We start from the raw sequence: 22,296 nt of genomic DNA, 5'->3' as shown, positions 1-22,296 counted from the left end.
ACTAGTGGGGTACCGCAAGGTTCTGTGCTGAGGCCCCAGCTGTTTACATTGTACATTAATGATTTAGACGAGGGGATTAAATGTAGTATCTCCAAATTTACGGATGACACTAAGTTGGGTGGCAGTGTGAGCTGCGAGGAGGATGCTATGAGGCTGCAGAGTGACTTGGATAGGTTAGGTGAGTGGACAAATGAATGGCAGATGAAGTATAATGTGGATAAATGTGAGGTTATCCACTTTGGTGGTAAAAACAGAGAGACAGACTATTATCTGAATGGTGACAGATTAGGAAAAGGGAAGGTGCAACGAGTCCTGGGTGTCATGATACATCAGTCATTGAAGGTTGGCATGCAGGTACAGCAGTCGGTTAAGAAAGCAAATGGCATGTTGGCCTTCATAGCGAGGGGATTTGAGTACAGGGGCAGGGAGGTGTTGCTACAGTTGTACAGGGCCTTGGTGAGGCCACACCTGGAGTATTGTGTACAGTTTTGGTCTCCTAACTTGAGGAAGGACATTCTTGCTATTGAGGGAGTGCAGCGAAGATTCACCAGACTGATTCCCGGGATGGTGGGACTGACCTATCAAGAAAGACTGGATCAACTGGGCTTGTATTCACTGGAGTTCAGAAGAATGAGAGGGGACCTCATAGAAACGTTTAAAATTCTGACGGGTTTAGACAGGTTAGATGCAGGAAGAATGTTCCCAATGTTGGGGAAGTCCAGAACCAGGGGTCACAGTCTAAGGATAAGGGGTAAGCCATTTAGGACAGAGATGAGGAGAAACTTCTTCACCCAGAGAGTGGTGAACCTGTGGAATTCTCTCCCACAGAAAATAGTTGAGGCCAATTCACTAAATATATTCAAAAGGGAGTTAGATGAAGTCCTTACTACTCGGGGGATCAAGGGGTATGGCGAGAAAGCAGGAAAGGGGTACTGAAGTTTCATGTTCAGCCATGAACTCATTGAATGGTGGTGCAGGCTAGAAGGGCTGAATGGCCTGCTCCTGCACCTAGTTTCTATGTTTCTATGTACCTGAGAGAACCGTTAACAATGCCAGCCAACATGGGAGCCAGAAAAGGAAGTTGGGTGGTCAGCAGTTTGATGAGAATAGGGTCAAGGGAGCAGGTAACTAAATTGTAGTCCTGGGTTTGTGAGCATATACTGTCTTGTCAAAATAAAGATACAATTTCTGGGGGTGGGGTTGCTGAACAGATTATTTCTGCTGTGTCAACTTGGGATGGACAGGGAGATCGTTCTAGAGGAGATCTTGGAGGGAAAGGAGAAAAGCACTATGAGCCCAAGTTTCCACATGATTTGCGCCTGATTTTTAGGAGCAACTGGTGGAGAACGGACTATCTTAGAATTCGCAATTCTGCACATTTTTTTTTCCTGCAGTTCTAGTCAGGTAGAACAGTTCTACTTTGGAACAGAATTTTTTCTTCAAAAGGGGGCGGGTCTGGCCACTGACGCCTGATTTGAAAGTTTCCACAGTGAAAATGTACTCCAAACTAAAGTAGAATGGAGCAAGTGAAGAGTTTTGTAGAACTGAAAAAACCTGTTCTTAAAAAATCAGGCGCAGGTTACAAATCAGGCGTCCAGAACGAGGTGGGGGGGGGAGTGGGGGGGAAGGGAACTTATTAAATTCTACAATCAATCCTTATTTATACTTATACAAATATTATACAAATAAATCCAACCTGAATAAACATTTATAAGCAAAGAAAAGATTAAATAAACCATCTTCCTACCTGTGTGAAAGTGCTTCCGCCAGGAAGAATGGTGCAGCAAGCCTCACAAAACGAGGGAGCCGACCGAACGCGGGCCGGGGGGGAGGAGGGAGCCGACCGAACGCGGGCCGGGGGGGGGGAGGAGGGAGCCGACCGGCGGAGGAGGGAGCCGACCGAACGCGGGCGGGGGAGGAGGAGGAAGCCGACCGAACGCGGCGGGGGGGGGGGGGAGGGAAGGGAAGGGAGCCGACGAACACGGGAGGGGGGGGAAGGGAAGGGAGCCGACGAATGCGGGAGGGAGAGAGCCGACCAAACGCGGGCGGGAGGGAGGGAGGGAGGGAGCCGACCGAACGCGGGCGGGGGTGGAGGAGGGAGCCGACCGGCGGAGGAGGGAGCCGACCGAACGCGGGCGGGGGGGGAGGAGGGAGCCGACCGGCGGAGGAGGGAGCCGACCGAACGCGGGCGGGGGGGGGAGGAGGGAGCCGACCGAACGCGGCGGGGCGGGGGGAGGGAAGGGAAGGGAGCCGACGAACACGGGAGGGAGAGAGCCGACCAAACGCGGGCGGGAGGGAGGGAGGGAGGGAGCCGACCGAACGCGGGGGGGGTGGAGGGAAGGGAGCCGACCGAACGCGGGGGGGGGTGGAGGGAAGGGAGCCGACCGAACGCGGGCGGGAGGGAGGAAGCCGACCGAACGCGGGGGGGCGGGGGGGTGGGGGGCGGGTGGGGAGCCGACCGAACACGGGGGGAGGGAGGGAATGGAGCCGTTCCAGACGGCTGGCGGGAAAGAGAGAAGGCTGCAGGAAGCCTCAGAAATTGAGGAGCCATTTCCCGATGGCAAAAGGGGGAGGTCGTCGGGAAACGGCTGCCTCAACTTTCTGAGGCTTCCTGCACCCTTCTCACTGCTACAAGAAGCCTCTGTGCTGATGGCAATGTACTTTTATAAAAAAATGTTCAAAAACTAAACGGCTACAAAGAACTACAAAAATGGCCGAGTGCCAATGTTTTTTTCACACTGAGCATGCGCGAACGCTCCAACGCGCACGTGCAGCGTTGCCGGCAGGAAAAAAACTAATTTAAATAGTACCCACCCCCTCCCACTTCCAAAATCGGCGCGAGTGAAGGCTCCCACCCCCTGGGTGCCGCGCCAAGCAGACAAGGAGCTGCAAAGCACTCCAGAATCGCTCGTTTTTTTTCTGGCGCCGTTTTAGGCACGAAAAACGGGCGCCCAGCTCGGAGGGGCGCCCATTTTTTATCATGTGGAAACTTGGGCCCTATATCCTGGCAACTGATTAAAGTGGCGGCCTGGGAGCAGGTGACTTGCATGTCCTCAAAGGGAAATACAGATGCATTGTACAAAGGTGACGGAGTGAACAAAATTGTTTCCCTGACGGTGGGGAAACAGAGCAAATTGTAAGGTTAGGTTGGCTGATTGACAGACTCAAGTCATCCAATCTAGCTGTTTGCAAACAATATGTGCATACATTCATTTTTTTTAGTTGAAAGAAATCTCAGAGCTGTGGTATCCATTCATTTTATTAATAATTTAGCATTTTCTTTCGTAGAGTATATTGCACTATATTCATATGAAAGTGCTGAAACCGGAGATTTAACCTTCACTGAGGGCGAGATGGTTCTGGTCACTAAGAAAGATGGTGAATGGTGGACAGGAGTTATTGACGATAGAACGGGTGTCTTTCCTTCCAATTATGTCAAACCGAAGGATCTAGATGTAAGTTTACCGCTCTATTATTTGTGTTCTAAAATTGTTTACATTGCAATATTTTCAGTGAGCTACAGTCTGTTTGCAAAATAAGCTTTCCATTATTTTAGTGAATTGAAAAACATCACACATCAGATGAGTTTGGGTGAAGAAAAGTTTTTTCAAAAAATGCTGTGGTTACAAGATCTTAATTTATTTGTGTACTCGGTCTTTGTAGATTATATTTGCTAAAGAGGATGCACCCTCTTTTATTCGACTTCCACTCTTAATATATTTTGCTTCAGGTCAAGAGGGCAGGATAGACAAGCTGGTCTCCTCCATCACCAATATCACTCCTATTATCTGTCTAGTTGTTATGTCACTATACAGATGGTAGCACGTATTTTGGAACACTCTGATTTCACCAAAACGCAATATCATCAACAAACTTCACTTTCTACTTAAGACCCACTAATCAAGACAATCACTGAATGTTATTGAGTGCTGTTCCAGGACTGATTTGCAATGATTTCCACTGGAAAAAGCTCCTCAATTACTCATACTATAGTTTAAACTGCTTAATTGTGGTGGTGATGAGCATTAGGGATGGGGAAAGGGACAATAGATTGGGAGAGTCACACTGGCACATCCAGTTACAGGGCCTTTGCCAGGATCCTTGGAGCAGGCAATGTCCTCATTTCTCCAGTGACAGGACATCAGATCAGGCAGAAGAAGAGAGAGTGGAAAGTTGTAGAAAAAGATGACCAAAATATTCCCATTGGAAGAAAATGCTGTTTAATTCTAACTGCTATTTCTTTGGTCAGGGATCAAGTAGTTCGGGAAGAGCAGGAACGTTAAACAAGAAACCAGGTACTTCTGTCGTTTATTTGTTTTGCAAAATTCTGCTGATGTTTAAGAATACGAAAAAGATTGCTAACTATCACTAAAGTTCTCATTATTGAAATTTGGTTGGGTACTTGTTATTTTTTTGATGTCTTAACACATTATTTGGAAATATTAAAGTTGTACTTAGCATATATAGTTTTTGTGGTTTAATAAAAAATCGATTTTCCGAGGGGAAAGATTTTTTTGTTTAAATGATTCTTCCACCATTTGTCTATATAAAGGCAGGATATAAGGTGGGATTGCCAGGAAGGCTGGACTGACATATGAGGAGAGACTGGATCAACTGGGCCTTTATACATTGGAGTTTAGAAGGATGAGAGGGGATCTCATAGAAACATACAAGATTCTGACGGGACGGGACAGGTTAGATGCGGGTAGATTGTTCCTGATGTTGGGGAAGTCCAGAACCAGGGGACACAGTCTTAGGATAAGAGGTAGGCCATTTAGGACTGAGATGAGGAGAAACTTCTTCACTCAGAGAGTTGTTAACCTGTGGAATTCCCTGCTGCAGAGAGTTGTTGATGCCAGTTAATTGGATATATTCAAGAGGGAGTTAGATATGGCCCTTATGGCTAAGGGGATCAAGGGGTATGGAGAGAAAGCAGGAAAGGAATACCGAGGGAATGACCAGCCATGATCTTATCGAATGGTGGTGCAGGCTCGAAGGGCCTACTCCTGCACCTATTTTTCTATGTTTCTATGTTTCTAAGGCCTCGGCTGACCACACCATGATTTTATTGGTGGTTGCACCTATGCCATTGATTTGTGCACTACTACAATTAGAAATATTTTCCACCTATGATGGGATGAAGTATGCAATGTCAAAACTGCGGTCATAAAATAGAAGTTTTGAAGGTTTTGTTTAGATTTTTAATTTAGGCAATGGTCTCTTGGAGGCTTGAGTTGTAACTGGTTTAATATTTTCTTACAGAGATTGCTCAGGTAACCTCAGCGTACACAGCGACAGGTACCGAGCAGCTCAGCCTTGTCCGAGGCCAGTTGATACTTATTTTGAATAAAAATACCTCTGGATGGTGGCAGGGTGAGTTACAGGTAAGCATTTTAATAATGTCGGCATTTCAACAATAAGCATTGATAAACACAAAGAATGTCAGTTGCCATTATCGCATGGTCAGTGGATTATTGTAGCAAGGAGAGATAAAGAAAATGAATGTGCACTTGTGGTAGTTTTCTTCTATACCTTCTGTCTTATCAAGCTATAAATAGAATATTCTTGATTTGTGAAAATATCAAAAGGGCAACGAGTGGAAATGCCTCCAGGGAAAACAGAATTGGATACTGGGACTCCCCATTTCGAGATATGTTTTTCAAGTGAGTCTAGGTAACATAAGAACATAAGAAATAGGAGCAGGAGTAGGCCACCTGGCCCCCTCGAGGCTGCTCTGCCATTTAATAAGATCATGGCTCATCTGATCATGGACTCAGCTCCACTTCCCTGCCCGCCCACCATAACCCTTTATTTCCTTATCGCTCAAAAATCTTCTATCTCCGCCTTAAATATATTCAATGACCCAGCCTCCACAGCTCTCTGGGACAGAAAATTCCATAGATTTATAACCCTCTGTGAGAAGAAATTCCTCCTCATCTCAGTTTTCAATGGGTGGCCCCTTATTCTGAGACTATGTCCCCTAGTTTTAGTTTTCCCTATGAGTGGAAATAGCTTCTCTGCATCCACCTTGTCCAGCCCCCTCATTATCTTATATGTTTCGATAAGATCACCTCTCATTCTTCTGAACGCCAATGAGTATAGGCTCAACCTACTCAACCTATCTTCATAAGTCAACCCATTCATCTCCAGAATCAACCCAGTGAATCTTATCTGAACAACCTCCAAAGCAAGGATATCCTTCCTTAAATAAGGCGACCAAAACTGTATGTACTACTCTAGGTGTGGCATCATCAATATCCTGTACAGTTGTAGCAGGACTTCTCTGCTTTTATACTCTATCCCCCTTGCAATAAAGGCCAACATTTCATTAGCCCTCCTGATTACTTGCTGTACCTGCATACTAACTTTTTGTGTTTCATGTACAAGGACCCCCAGGTCCCTCTGTACTGCAGCACTTTGCAATTTTTCTCCATTTAAATTATAATTTGCTTTTCTATTTTTTCTGCCAAGTGGTAACCTCAAATTTTCCCACATTATACTCCATCTGCCAAATTTTTGCCCACTCACTTAGCCTGTCTATATCCCTTTGCAGATTTTGTGTGTTCTCCTCACAATTTGCTTTCCCACCCATCTTTGTATCATCAGCAAACTTGGCTACATTACACTCTGTCCCTTCATCAAAGTCATTAATATAGATTGTAAATAGTTGAGAACCCAGCACCGATCCTTGCGGCACCTTACTAGTCACTGTTTGCCAACCAGAAAATGACCCATTTATCCTGACTCTCTGTTTTCTGTTAGTTAGCCGATCCTCTATCCATGCTAATATCCGTGCAGTAACCTTATCGAATGCCTTCTGGAAATCCAAATGCACCACATTCACTTGTTCCCCTTTATCTACCCTGTTCGTTACATCCTCAAAGAACTCCAGAAAATTTGTCAAACATGATTTCCCTTTCATAAAACCATGTTGACTCTGCTTGATTGAATTATGCTTTTCCAAATGTCCTGCTACTGGTTCCTTAATAATGGACTCCAGCATTTTCCCAACGAGATGTTAGGCTAACTGGTCTATAATTTCCTGCTTTTTGTCAGCCTCCTTTTTAAAATAGGAGCATAACATTTGCAATTTTCCAATCCACTGGGACCGCCCCAGAATCCAAGGAATTTTGGTAGATAAAGGGTATGACCACCTGATATTGTCTGATACAATACCTGCATTCCTTTGGGCTGCATTATTTTTGAATTGGGCAGTTGTTAAAAAAGCATTTTTTTTTAATTCTGTGCATGTGCAATTTAAACACCTGCTTCATAATGACTGTTGTGGACAGGGGCTCTGTGGGTCATTGGGTCTAGTGTGCATCCATCACACTTCAGTTGTCAGACTTTTTTTTGAGAAAGAAAGGTAGTTACTAAGCTATGAGGACGGGCATAAGGGTTATAACATTCATAGGCCTAGCAACAAACTAAACTGAAGGATTTATGAATAACATTTGGATTTCACACTGGAACAGCAAAACATGGAACGTGGTGTCCATTAAAAAAAAGGTGACAAATGAAGGACTAGTGTGTGATTATTGATCACTCATTCTGTGTAACTCATTGTTAAAGTCACATTTAGAATGTGATGTGGCATTTTTGGCCATCTACCATCAGAGGGATATTTACAGGCCAGATGTTCTTTCTTGCTTCATACCTTTTTTTTGTCTCTCTTTGCATCACTAAATCACATTATCCCAGTCAGTCAACTATTTAGCTCAAGTGCTAAAAGTCCAAGTTGGTGAATATTGTCATATTTCTGTTTTATGGGTGATGTTGAGTTTAGTTTAGTTCGTTTTTGGCTTGTGTATACAGTACTAATACCACTTTGTTCAGATGGGCAAACTGCTCTCATAGCTAGGGGAAAGTCATGTATCTTCCAGGATGGTAATATAAAGGAAAGTTGCACAGGGTAAATGGGTTTGTAATTGAAGTGGTTCGAGTCTTTGGTCCCTGCTGGAAGATTGTAAGCTTCACTCTCAAGGGTGCCTAGCACTTAAGAACATAACATAAGAAATAGGAGCAGGAGTGGGCCATTTGGCCCCTTGAGCCTGCTCCACCATTCAATAAGATCATGGCTGATCTGATCATGGACTCAGCTCCACTTCCCTGCCTGCTCCCCATAACCCCTTACTCCCTTATCGCTCAAACCCTGTACTTCCTTAGCTCATTTCATATTATTTTAGGCTCCTGGGTGGAGCACCACCTAATGAAAAGGAAAGGAACTTCAGCAAAATAAGGATGAAATTAAACTACAGCATATTGAGAAATGTCTTTCATTCCATTACTTGCTTTCATGTTTTTTTTGTTCTCTTTCACTTGTAGGCCAGAGGTAAAAAGCGTCAAAAAGGATGGTTTCCTGCCAGCCATGTCAAACTGCTTGGGCAAAGCAGTGGAAAATCCACTCCTGCTCCAACTCCAGGTGACCAGAATAATTTTTCTAATGTCTCAGTGTATGGCTTTTGTTTTCTTAATGGTCTTATACCCTGGATTTGAAAAACAGTGCTTCATCCCAGTGAGGATATACATCAACTTTAGATCTTTTTAAAAGTGTTAACCCATTCACAGGCATGTTCATTTTCTGTTTGAGAAAGAAAGAATTTGTATTTATTTAGCACCTTTCACAACCTCAGGATGTCCCATTAGCAATTTACTGTCAATGGTGTACTTTGAAGTGTAGTCACTGTTATAATCATAGAATGATACAGCACAGGAGTCCATTCTCCCCTCAGGCCTGTGCCGGCTCTTTGAAAGAGCAGTCCAATTAGTCTTTGCTCTTTCCGCATAGCCCTGGAACTGTTTCCCTTCAAGTATTTATTCAATTCCTTTTTGAAAGTTACCATTGAATCTGCTTCCACCACACTTTCAGACAGTGCATTCCAGATCACAACTCGCCATGTATAATTTTTTTTTCCTTATGTCACCTTTGGTTCTTTTGCCAATGATCTTAAATCTTTGTCCTCTGGTTATCGACCCTTCTGCTACTGGAAACAGTTTCTCCTTATTTACTCTATCAAAACCCTTCATTATTTTGAACGCCTCTATTAAATCTTCCCTGTCGGCACAGACATGATTGGCCAAATGGCCTCCCTCTGTGCCATATCTTTCTATGACTTCTATGACTTCTCTGCTCTAAGGAGAACAATTGCAATTTCTTTAGTCTCTCCACATAACTGATGTCTTTCATCCCTGGTATCATTCCAATAAATCTCCTCTGCACCTTCTCTAAGGCCTTGACATCCTTTCTGTGAATTGCCAGAATGTAGGCAATGCAGTAGCCAATTTGCACACAGCTAGATCTCTCAAACAGCAATGAGATAATGACCAGATAATTTTTTTTGAAATGATGTTAGTTGAGGGATAAATATTGGATACCGGCAGAACTCCCCTGTTCTTCTTCAAAATAGTGTCATGGGATCTTTTGCGTCCACAGACAGACAGGGCCTCGTTTTAACGTCTCATCTGAAAGACAGTACCTCCAATAGTGCAGTATTCTCTCAGTACTACACTGGAGTGTCAACCTGTATTTTGTGCACAAGTCTCTGGAATGAGATTTTAACCCACTACCTCTGACTTGGCCAAGAGTACTACCACTGAGCCACGGTTGACTATTATTACTAAGTCAGGTTACTTGTGCTAATATGGTGGTCTTCAGCTATATGCTGTCCTTTTCATTATTAAAAAAAACTTCTCAGGATCCTGGCAATGCTAGTAATGTGTCGCTGGAAAGATTGGCATTTGTTGCCCTTCCCTAATTGCCTTTGTTTCCTGATTTTATTTTTAAATGGAGGAACTATTTGTACTAAGTCTCCATTCTGCGCTTGCAATTCCCACTAACCCTTTTCTGCACATGTGTCCAACACCACGTTGCCTCCGATCCATCTAGCAGCAGCCGAAAGCATCTGCCAAGCCACCCACAGCGCCGCGAGCATCTGCTTTGGGGGGGGCTGGGGGAGGGGTTGGGTGGTGAAGAGAGGGAAGCGAGAAGCGGGGAGAGAGCTTTGGGGGGGGAGGAAGGGAGAGAGAGAACGCTTGGGTGGGGGGGGGGAAGAGATAGATAGCTTAGGGGGAGAGAGCTTCGGTGGGGGCGGGGGGGAGAGAGAGCGCTTTGGGGGCGGTGGGGGAGAGAGCTTGATGGAAAGGGGGTGGGGAAGAGAGCTTGGCAGCGGGAGGAGAGAGCGAGCGAGTTTGGGGGGGAGAGAGAGAGAGTGCTTGGGGGGGGGGGGGGAAGTGAATGGGAGAGAGAGTGCGTTTGCGGGGGGAGTGAGGGAGAGAGAGAGAGCTTGCGGTGGGGGGGGTGCAAGAGTAAGCTTGGGGGAGGGGGGAGAAAGCTTGAGAGGGGGAGGAGGGGAAGAGAGAGCTTGGGAGGGAAAGGGAGAGCTGTGGGGGTGGAGAGAGCGAGCTTTGGGGGTGGGGGCAGAGAGAGAGAGAGAGCTTGGGGGGAGGAAGAGAGAGAGCTGGGGGGCGGCGGCGGCGAAGAGATAGAGCCTGGGTATGGGGGGGAAGAGAGAGGGGGCGAGCTTGGAGGGCGGGGTGAGAGATACAGGTGGCGGGGGGGGGGAGCAGAGGGGAGAGAGGGAACTCGGAAGACGGATCATGTTCTTCCAACCTCCTGGTGCGTGCAAGTTCAGTGCGTGTGTTACAAGGGACATCGTTGGGGTGGATGAAATCCAGAAGTCACGACACTCACTATTCACTTCATACCCAATAACCTGTTAACAATCCGCACATAGTAAGGGACTTCGGCTGGGGGAATGCAGCACTTGCGCTGGGGTAAGGGACTTCAGCTGGCGGAGGGATGCACTTACGCAGGGGTAGTGAACTTCGACTGGAACTTGGTGGCTTTTGGGGAGATCTATCCTCTGTGGCTTCTGAAGTCAAAATGGATTGAATTACAAATTGGAAAGTCACTCAGAAGTTGGGCTGGATGGTTCCAGTTACACATTCCCGAGGAACTTCAGGGTGTGGCTTATCCTCCAAGGGGACTAATCAGCAATAGGTCATGTGAAAATGGAGATCCAATCAGAGAAACGGCTGCCTTTCAGATAGTACAAATAGACGCAGCCTTTTTTTCAATTGGCAAGGTGGGATTTTAACTTGCATTCTCTGGATTAGTACACTACATTATCCATCCCTAATTGCCTCTAGAAGATGGTGGTGGGCCTTCTCTTTGAACTGCTGCGGTCCTTGTGATGTTCAGATGAGAATTCCAAGTTATTAACCTAGCAATAGGGTGAGCAGTAGGGTTAGCCACTTTCATTATATGTAATGTAGAAAGTTTGCTAAAGGTATTTGAATATATAATTTTTAAAATTTGGGAATCTAATTACAATTTTTACATTGTGCCTTATAGTTATTTGATGATATGAATTGTGGATGCAAAAGTCTTATGCAAATTTTATTCATGTTTCTAACTCTTAGGCCCTGATAGTCCTTTGGAATTTTGTTTTGTTTCTTTGCCTTTTTTTGGTTTGATTTCTCTCAACAAGTGCACAGTTATATATACATAGACACACACTCAGTCACTTGATTTCAAAATGTTTCTTCTTTCCCATAGTCTGTCAGGTCATAGCAATATACGACTACACTGCCGCGAACGAAGATGAACTCAGTTTCTCTAAAGGGCAGCTCATTAACGTGCTAAACAAGGATGATCCCGATTGGTGGCAGGGAGAGTTAAATGGAATGAATGGCTTATTCCCTTCCAATTATGTCAAGATTACCACAGACTCCGATCCAAGTCAGCAGTGTAAGTAATGAAAAATTATTCAAATATGCTTAAAGCAGAATTGAGACAGACACTGGAAGAATACATTTTAAATATTTTGCAAAATACTGCGGATGCTGGAAATGTGAAATAAAAACAAAAAATGCTGGAAATACTCAGCTGGTCGGGCAGCATCTGTGGAGAGAGAAACAGAGTTAATGTTTCAGGACAGGGGTGGAGGTTATTATCTAAAATTGCTGAACTCAATTTTGAGTCTGTAAGGCTGTAAAGTGCCTGACCTGATTATTACAGCATTTTCTGTTTATATATTAAATATTTTATTAATCAATTGTGACTGTTTTCTGGTAGAGTTAGGTAAGGGGTAAACAGCCATTGTGGCTACATGAAGTGAAATATTGTTACTATATCTGCCGCAAATTCAACCTGATGAGCGAGTGTTAATAGCCTTTTTAAACAAAATTGCTAGGTGGTATTGTAATTTTTGGCATATCTTTACTAGTGAAGCTCACAATATTGCATTCAACATACCAAGGTTCAGTTTTCATTCTATTGGCCTGTAGCCTACCAGTCTTTGAAGCTAAGAAAAAAAAAGTTGCAAATGCTGGAAATTTTAAATAAAAACAGAAGACGTTGGAAATATACAATAGGCCCATCAGTGATTGTAAACAGAGAATCTAATTGCTGATCAGTGGTGCAGATGAAAGCAAAACATAAAGATACTATTTATAGACATTAGCAAAATTTAATGATTACGAATAAAATGTATATCTGTGCTAACATTCTTCTAGCAAAATCTAGAATGACGCAATTAATAATAATCAGAAACGAAAGGACATGCAGCGACAATATAAAAATGCTGACCCACTAAAAATGGAAAATACATCCAAATACATCTGTAAGGTTACAATAGAGGTAAATAAAACTAGTCCTGATTATAGACCTCTCACCAGGAAGTGATCAGTCTGAATCAGTTCAAAATGAATGAGGGTGAATTGAGGCTGATTCTTAATCATGGGTATTCAATGAACTGTTCGGTTCACCTAAGTTGACAGCTGTTCTGGAGAATTGAATTCTGCAGGGACTAATTTAATTTTCCAATATCAAAGTCTTTCTAATCTGTATTGATAAAATTGGTTTAAATTCATGTGGGAGTCAACATAAAATTCACATATTTTAAGCTCCTCTGATGGCCCATTGTCATCACCTGGTGTATTACTAAAGCATACAGACCAGAAATCCTTGCTTCGAATCCACAGGTTGTGTTGAGGCAGATTAGCTGGGCAATAGTTGGAGCATCACCATTAACTCTGAGCTAGGGAAAGGCAAAATCAGCAGGGATTCCTGTTCCTGATTGCTATCCAGTTATATCTGTCAATATGGATATTGGGTGTGAACAGAAGCTGACTCAGCTGTGGTCCCATACAAGATTTGAGTAGCCTCACTGTCTCAATACACAGTACTCATGAATCCATACCACAGCAATAGTGACTTCAGAAGAAAGTTTAGGGGGGAAACTCCACTTAACTGTGTTTCAGAAATATATGACTCAAAAATTAGCATTTTAAATTTTGATTTATTGATTAGGTATGGTCTCTTCCAGTTCACACCTCCCCCAAAGTCATCCAGACGCGAGGGGTTATGTCTAATGTGATTGAAAGGTAATCACTTCTGACAATCAAACGGGTATCATGGTCGGGCCTGAATTCCCGCCATCGCTGTCTTTCCATCATTACATATCCGCTGAAGAAGTAGGATTGCCATTTTATTTTGCCCCACAAATTTTAGAGAGGATAGTTTTTATCCTGGTTGCTGTATACTATTCCCATGTGTAAGAAGGCAGCCTTCTCCCAGGCTGTTGTCAAGCCTCTGTTAGCCGTAACTCTGATTTGCTTGTTTTTTTTAATCCAATAAAAGATAGGAAATGGATAACTTTTAAAATAGAGATTTCACAAATTAAAGCAGCAAATTTTATCTAATAATAATGATGTCTACCAAGATGGACGAACAACTTGACTAGGAACAGGAGTAGCCCATTCAACCCCTCGAGCCTGTACCGCCATTCAGTTAGATCATAAGAACATAAGAAATAGTAACAGGTGTAGGCCATACGGCCTCTCGAGCCTGCTCCGCCATTCAATAAGCTCATGGCTGATCTGATCATGGACTCAGCTCCACTTCCCTGACCGCTCCCCATAACCCCTTCTCCGCGTGTAGTTTAAGAAACTGTCTATTTCTGTCTTAAATTTATTCAATGTCCCAGCTTCCACAGCTCTCTGAGGCAGCGGATTCCACAGATTTACAACCCTCTGAGAGAAGAAATTTCTCCTCATCTGTTTTAAATGGGCAGCCCCTTATTCTAAGATCATGACCTCTAGTTCCAGTCTCCCCCCATCAGTGGAAACATCCTCTCTGCATCCACCTTGTCAAGCCCCCTCATAATCTTATACGTTTCGATAAGATCACCTCTCCGTCTTCTGAATTCCAATGAGTAGAGGCCCAACCTACTCAACCTTTCCTCATAAGTCAACCCCCTCATCTCCAGAATCAACCTAGTGAATCTTCTCTGAACTGCCTCCAAAGCAAGTATATTCTTTCGTAAATATGGAAACCAAAACTGCACGCAGTATTCCAGGTGTGGCCTCACCAATACCCTGTATAGCTGTAACAAGACTTCCCTGCTTTTATACTCCATCCCCTTTGCAATAAAGACCAAGATTCCATTGGCCTTCCTGATCACTTGCTGTACCTGCATACTATCCTTTTGTGTTTCATGCACAAGTACCCCCAGGTCCCGTTGTACTGCAGCACTTTGCAATCTTTCTCCATTTAAATAATAACTTGCACTTTGATTTTTTTTTCTGCCAAAGTGCATGACCTCTCACTTTCCAACATTATACTCCATCTGCCAAATTTTTGCTCACTCAATTAGCCTGTCTATGTCCTTTTGCAGATTTTTTGTGTCCCCACACATTGCTTTTCCTCCCATCTTTGTATTGCCAGCAAACTTGGCTACGTTACACTCAGTCCCTTCTTCCAAGTCGTCAATATAGATTGTAAATAGTTGGGGTCCCAGCACTGATCCCTGTGGCACCCCACTAGTTACTGTTTGCCAACCAGAGAATGAACCATTTATCCCGACTCTCTGTTTTGTGTTAGTTAGCCAATTCTCTATCCATGCTAATATATTACCCCCAACCCCGTGAACTTTTATCTTGTGCAGTAACCTTTTATGTGGCACCTTGTCAAATGCCTTCTGGAAGTCTTCTTATCCACCCTGTTCGTTACATCCTCAAAGAATTCCAACAAATTTGTCAAACATGACTTTCCCTTCATAAGTCATGTCTGATCTTTATCTTAACTCTATTTACTTGCCTTGGTTCTGTAACCCTTCATACCCTTGCAAAACAAAAATCTATCAACCTCAGTTTTCAAATTTTCAATTGACCTAGTCTCAACAGCTTTTTGAAGGAAATGTGTTCCAGATTTCCACTGTGCTTCCTGACTCTTTGGGCCCAAGTTTCCACATGATTTGCGCCTGATTTTTAGGAGCAACTGGTGGAGAACGGACTATTTTAGAAATTGCAATTCTCCACATTTTTTTTTCTGCTGTTCTAGTTAGGTAGAACAGTTCTACTTTAGAACAGAATTTTTTCTTCAAAAGGGGGCGTGTCCGGCCACTGACACCTGATTTGAAAGTTTCCAGTGAAAATGTACTCCAAACTAAAGTAGAATGGAGCCAGTGAAGATTTTTGTAGAACTGAAAAAACCTGTTCTACACATTAAAAAATCAGGCGCAGGTTACAAATTAGGCGTCCAGAACGAGGTGGGGGGGGAACTCATTAAATTCGACAATAAATCGTTATTTATACTTCTACAAATATTATACAAATAAATCCAACCTGAATAAACATTTATAAGCCAAGAAAAGATTAAATAAACCATCTTCCTACCTGTGTGAAAGTGCTTCAGCCAGGGAGAATTCTGCAGCCGTTCGTGCCGCTGAGTGGGAGGGGAGGGGAGTGGGGGTAGGGGGCGGAGAAAGCCGTTCGTGTCGCTGAGAGAGAGAGGAAGAGGAAGAGGAAGAGGAGAGAGAGAGGAGGGAGGGAGAGAGGGGGGGGGGAGCGGGTGTCGGGTCTTGTCGGTGGCGGGGAGCAGGAGCTGGCCGTGGGAGGAGCCTTATTCACGCAGCCCCAGTGAGGCCATTCAGCCAGGGCTAGGGGCTGCGTGCTTCGGGCCACTCCCACACAGTTCGGCGCCTGGAGCTACTGCACTTGCGTGCCGACTGTAGCTCGCATGTGCAGAGGTCCCGGCACTGTTTTCAGCGCAGGGACCTGGCTCCGACCCCCCCACAGCTCGTGCTGGCTGCGCTGAGGGCCAGAGGACCTGTAAGTAGGTGGAGAATACCGAGGATTTTTTTAGGCGCGAAAAACGGGCGCCCAGCTCGGAGGGGCGCCCGTTTTTTTTCTTGTGGAAACTTGGGCCCATTGTTCCGAAACTCATTTCTCTGTTGCAGTTAGTGTTGATCAACAATATGCTTAAGTCCATTTCCAACTGGACCTGTCAGCTTTCATCCACTTGTTTTTTTTTTAGCGATATTTAAATTTTCCTCCTGTTTCTCTGAGGCTGCCACAGTTAATACCTGATTTGTGCTGAGTTCGTTGATCTTGGTTGGAGTGGAAGGCAATAGGGACGCTACAATTGACTAAAATGATTCTGGGCTAGGGAAGGGGGAAAAAAACATCTAAGCTAGTATTCCTTGTTGCTATCGAGTGACTCCTCCTGGAAAGTGCATGTGCTTGGACAGGATTGAGCTCATTTGTGCTGCTGCCCCCGCCCCCGCTCCACCATTGAGTAGCCTGCTGACACTGTCGATGCTCATGATGAAGAATGGTCAGTTGGGTGAAGAATTAGCTGGCATACGGCACTCAAAAACTATACCCTAAAACAAGAATCAAGGCCTTCAGGAGAGCAGGAGGAAAGAACAATATCCCAATAGAGTTCAAACCCTGGAGGAGACAAAGGGAGAAAATCATAACTACCGGTTCCTTTTAAGCACTATTGTTTTGGCAAAAGCAGTTTACTTCAGATTAATGCAGTGTTTTGGTCTGCTAGTAAGGATCCATAACTGATAAGATAGAAGATAAAGCTTGTTTTGGTCTCGAGCTGTACCATTCCATTCATCTTTTCAGCTTTAGACATGGTCTGTAAAAGTGGCTTAAAGCACATTGTGAAAAACCATCTGATGTTGAACCATTTTATTACTGGATTATGTTATTTTATACCGGTGTCTTCCTTAGAAAATAATGTTTTAAACTTATGGAAACATCTAAATGTATAAAATTGAGCTTTTGCCATGGTCATCATTCCTTAATTGTTGAATTTTTGCTCTTAACTCTTCTGCTTTCTTGCACAAAACTGTATACATCTTTAAATTTCATTTATTGTCCATAGTTACTGTGTCTTTCATTCTGTATCTCTACCTTTTCATCTGTAAATGTGTTCTGTTTTCTTATTTTTGTTTCCTCATTTTTTTTTAGGACCGTATTGTTGCCTTCTTCTCAAAGTCAGAGTATGAAAGCCCTCAAAGAGACCCACTATCCCCAGTTTCATTGCAAGGTGGACGCTGGGCATACGCGTACAGTCTTGATCAAATGAATGCCGCATGATTAATCCTACTTATTATTAAATATTGCAGAAAACGGATCAGATAATATCTATCTTATTTAGTTTATAGGGCTTTCAGTTATTTGGTTAATTAGATAACCTCACTCGTTAGCTACTCAGCTAACAGTTAACCAATGGACTTCCCACATTATTACAATCTTTGTGTGTAATTGTAATCGGAACCAGCAACTTTGAGGCCTTGTGATTTATGTACCTTTTACAAAGCTGGGGAAAGGTGGTAAAATGCAGTGGAGGTCTTAAAATATGTTGCTCCCGATAACATTCCGTGTAAAGATTTCAAAAGTTTGCCTTTTCAAATAACCAGAGGTTATTTCCCTGCCCCGAAAGTGAAAGCCCTATTAATTTGTATTTCACAAGTTGGTTTAAAGGAAGGATAGTGGGTCTTTCTGTGGCTTTCTGTCCTGTCACCTTCAGTGTTCCTGTGCTTTCTTGTCCCATCATTCAGACAATTTAGACCTTGTGCAATCATTGGAATATTGTATCTTGTGAGATGGGCCTTCCTTGCTCCTAAGTGAAATGTTGTCACAAAAAGACCCACTATTAGCATTAATAGTAATCATTTGAAATGTAAGTGTTTGTGTTTGCCCTGTCCTGATAAACTCTTTTTAACTCTTCAACCCATTAAAGCATATTTAGACACCCATCTCAAGTTCAGTGAGTGGAGACAATAACCAAATGTTTTATTCTAAATGCTCTTTTTGACCATTCAGTCATTTTGTCTGTTGAACTGCTATGTTGATGTCTCCAATGCAGTGCCACATACATGGAGATGTCTCTCTATTTTGGAATTGATCTCTGGACTGAGCAGCATTAATGAAAGAGCCTCCATGGCAGTGTTACTCATAACATGGCACAAAAGACCACTTGTGGCCCTCTACTCTTTTGGCTGTGATCATTTGGTGCTCCATATGTGCCTTGGACTCTCTTTGTGATCCCCCTCAGCTGTGCAAAACTGAGTCGAGATTCGGGGCTGTTCCCTCTCCTCCTCTAGCTATCCAATGAGAGAAAGCAAGAGGATGATATTAGGAGGCAGGACTACCTCAGCATGCATAGATCAAATGAAAGTACTTAGATAAAGCTGTAAAACTACCGATTGTGTTGATTTTTTTTCTTTGCCCTATTGTGTGGAGAAATGCCTGGCATCCATTAAGTGACTGCCCAGGTGATGCATTTGAATTCAAGCTCACAGGTACAGACCTGAGTTCCATCACCCGTGGTGCAGTATGTTCGTGTGTTCCTGAGAGTGGCGCCTCGAGCAAGACAATGCTGAGAGTTGCAGTCCTCAATAAAAGTTAGTAAAAACAAAACTTCTATGGGTTAAAGAGTTAAAAAGTTCTTGGGTAATGTGTGAATCTGTTGCTATGTAACAAGATGGGGGAAACTCCTACAAAATCTATTTTCTGAGAATGGTCTTTATTGAAGACTAATTGAAGAGAGCTGTGTTAAAAGGATAGTCTAATTATCAGTTCCATTACAAGGATTAGTAGTTTTAATGTATCATAGCATGCTTGCTTTTATTCTTCTTCATCGAGTTGGGTAGCTGGAACAAGCAGACAAATGTTTATTTTGCACCTTCATAAAGCTAGTCTGTCTTACAAATAGTTCAAAGGTGGTGATGTACATTTTGAGAGTTTTTATAGCACTGTACATACAAGCCTTGGAAACCTCAGAGGTCACATCTTTGGATTGTTGTACCCATTTTATCATCACAAAGAGCAGGCATCAGGTTTTGAAAGCTCATTCATTGTAGAAAAAAGGAAATGTGATTTGACATTTGTTTTTGTATTGTGTATATATTTTTTATTACTAATCCAGTTACTCCAAATATTTTCTGAGTTTATCAATGATTTAGCTCATATTAAACTCGCAATGATCCATTTCGATAAATAGTTGGTTTTGCTATTTTTAGACAATGTGCAATGCATAAAATTATCCATAAAGCTGCACTGTCATGTTTTTTTTTACCTTCCCTGTAAATCGCATTTGAAATAGAATTTATTTTGAAGATACTTAATTCTTTCCATTGGGACTTAAGATTGGTAAGTGTGTGACTTGCATATGTAGCTAACCCTTGCTCTTATACCTGATCTCTGGTTCACTGATAGGAATTGGAGGTGAAGAGCAGACCTCAGTTTTGGAAGTGCATAAACTGTACACTTGCCATTGTTGATTCCCTCTAGAAACAATCTTGAAGACACATCCTTTTTATTTCAAATTTGATTTATTTATAGTGAAGCTATTCTAGGTGGAAAATGTAATTGTGGGCAGTGCAGCTTTTAACCAAGATAGATAGTTCGACCAGGTAGGCTAGACTTCAGTTTTGGTGAAGTAAGTTCACCTTTGCTAAGAAGTGCAAGGTATCATTTCCAGCAAAAGTTGAATCAATCTGACAAACTGATAAGCGTGTAGTTCTGCTCAGTATTAAGTTGTAATATTGAAGACTACGAGAGTAATACAAATGTAATATAAGATTTTCTATTAAGTGATAGCATGAACATAAAGACATAGCTTTACAACTATGCAAGCACGGTGGTATCCTGTTATTACAGTGGGTGCAAAGGTCCTAAATGCTGCTTATAATGAGACTTGCACATACAGGAAATGTGTACTATATGATGGCTAAATCAAAGATAAACTGGAATTTGGTTAAAAAGAGATTTGCATACACAAAGAAATTGCTTCTATCAGATCTACATATAAATGGACTTGCGTGTGTATATGCATTTATCACTATTGTACTATGCAAGTTTTCATTAAATATATAAACTTGAGAGTACGAGAGTGTGAATTTTCTGTTTTGTCTACCTTTAGAAAAAACTTGATTTTTTTTTGCATCTTTCTACCATTTCCAATTACTTGCACAGGTGCTCATTAACATACAGGTAAAGATTGTACTATTACTGCAGTTTAAAATTATTACTTAGCATTGTCTGTTGGCTTAGTGCATTTTTTTATTTTATAGCCAGTCGATGAGGGCTGCAAGGTGGGGGAGCAGTGCAGCTACCAGCCGGAGCTGTTGGCAACTCATTCACAAGCTTCTCCACGACAAATACAGTAATCAGGCTGCCTGAAAGTCTAAGACATGGCCACAAGCAGCACAGACATGGGTGTCCCACCCAACTAATTTTCATCAAATGAAGCTATTGAGTAACATATTTGGTGCAATTAATAAACTTAATTACAGGACTACAGTTGACGCAACATGCTAGGATAAATAATCAGTTTACTTTATCTAGATCATGTAGATATTTCAAAACATTTATGGACCCAAACAAGGCAGTAACTTTCTTGCATTTACAATTTTAGACAAACCATGAGAATTATCAGGTTGTTCAGTTCATTGTAACATGGCAATTTTTTAATAAAAGGTCCACTGAGAAGTTATTGGAATAAGTCCTCACGGCTGTGAGATCCACTTTTTGCAGACTGGGCAACTCTGTAGTTTGAATTCCGAGTGTTTACCTGACAAGAGCTAATCTGCTTGACAAACTCTTGGCTGAAAACTCATAACAGAATTGACCATCTTTTGACTGAGGTTGAAATGACTAATGTCTAATATTCAGTTATCCACAGAGGTGCACAAAATAGAACCATAAATATTTACCACTTTGTAAGTGGAATGTGCTTTTATACAAGCTAGATTCTGATAGAAAATTATCTTAGCATAAGATAATTAATTGCATATTTTCCTCGGATTTATATACAAATATTTTATTTTCATTTTTGGAACATAGCCAACAGTAATTGAGTTATTTCTATATTCTTTAAGAGTTGCATTATACCACTTATGAAAGCATGATACATTTAAAGGCGATGATTAGGTTTTTACAGTTACTGTACATACACTTGATAGCAGAGGAGGACAAAGGGTTTAATTAAGAGGGGGAAAATAGAGTACGAGAAGAAGCTTGCCAAGAACATAAAAACTGACTGTAAAAGCTTCTATAGATATGTGAAGAGAAAAAGATTAGTGAAGACAAACGTAGGTCCCTTGCAGTCGGATTCAGGTGAATTTATAATGGGGAACAAAGAAATGGCAAACCAATTGAACAAATACTTTGGTTCTGTCTTCACGAAGGAAGACACAAATAACCTTCTGGAAGTACGAGGGACTGAGGGTCGAGTGAGAAGGAGGAACTGAAGGATTATCCTTATTAGGCGGGAAATTGTGTTTGGGAAATTGATGGGATTGAAGGCCGATAAATCTCAGGGGCCTGATAGTCTGCATCCCAGAGTACTTAAGGAAGTGGCCCTCGAAATAGTGGATGCATTGGTGATCATTTTCCAACAGTCTATCGACTCTGGATCAGTTCCTATGGACTGGAGGGTAGCTAATGTAACACCACTTTTTAAAAAGGGAAGGAGAGAGAAAGCGGGTAATTATAGACCGGTTAGCCCTGACATCAGTGGTGGGGAAAATGTTGGAATCAATTATTAAGGATGAAATAGCAGCGCATTTGGAAAGCAGTGACAGGATCGGTCCAAGTCAGCATGGATTTATGAAGGGGAAATCATGCTTGACAAATCTTCTGGAATTTTTTGAGGATGTAACTAGTAGAGTGGACATGGGAGAACCAGTTGATGTGGTGTATTTAGACTTTCAAAAGGCTTTTGACAAGGTCCCACACAAGAGATTGGTGTGCAAAATCAAAGCACATGGTATTGGGGGTAATATACTGATGTGGATCGAGAATTGGTTGGCAGACAGGAAGCAGGGAGGCGGGATAAACGGGTCCCTTTCAGAATGGCAGGCAGTGACTAGTGGAGTGCCGCAGGGCTCAGTGCTGGGACCCCAGCTCTTTACAATATACATCAATGATTTGGATGAAGGAATTAAGTGTAATATCTCCAAGTTTGCAGATGACACTAAACTGGGTGGCGGT

At 42.6% G+C, this 22,296-nt stretch overlaps 1 protein-coding gene across 7 annotated transcripts in view; it reads left to right on the top strand.

Moving 5' to 3' along the window:
• The window catches only part of LOC139267231 (intersectin-2-like), a 297,091-nt gene that overhangs the window by 225,626 nt on the left and 49,169 nt on the right, over positions 1 to 22,296 (top strand). For 5 of the 7 annotated variants that reach the window (XM_070885216.1, XM_070885218.1, XM_070885214.1 and 2 more), the window contains 5 exons: positions 3,289 to 3,455; positions 4,250 to 4,295; positions 5,263 to 5,384; positions 8,326 to 8,422; positions 11,558 to 11,749. In XM_070885216.1, the coding sequence (XP_070741317.1) occupies positions 3,289 to 3,455; positions 4,250 to 4,295; positions 5,263 to 5,384; positions 8,326 to 8,422; positions 11,558 to 11,749 (624 nt within the window). Of the gene's footprint in view, positions 1 to 3,288; positions 3,456 to 4,249; positions 4,296 to 5,262; positions 5,385 to 8,325; positions 8,423 to 11,557; positions 11,750 to 17,265; positions 20,179 to 22,296 lie in introns of those variants that run through there. The other 2 variants (XM_070885219.1, XM_070885220.1) reach the window with 2 other exon arrangements.

This window comes from Pristiophorus japonicus, chromosome 7 (genome assembly GCF_044704955.1).
Source record: "Pristiophorus japonicus isolate sPriJap1 chromosome 7, sPriJap1.hap1, whole genome shotgun sequence".
Lineage (NCBI taxonomy): Eukaryota > Metazoa > Chordata > Chondrichthyes > Pristiophoridae > Pristiophorus > Pristiophorus japonicus.
The sequence above is the reverse complement of the archived record's forward strand: the minus strand, read 5'-3'. Positions and strand labels throughout refer to the sequence as shown.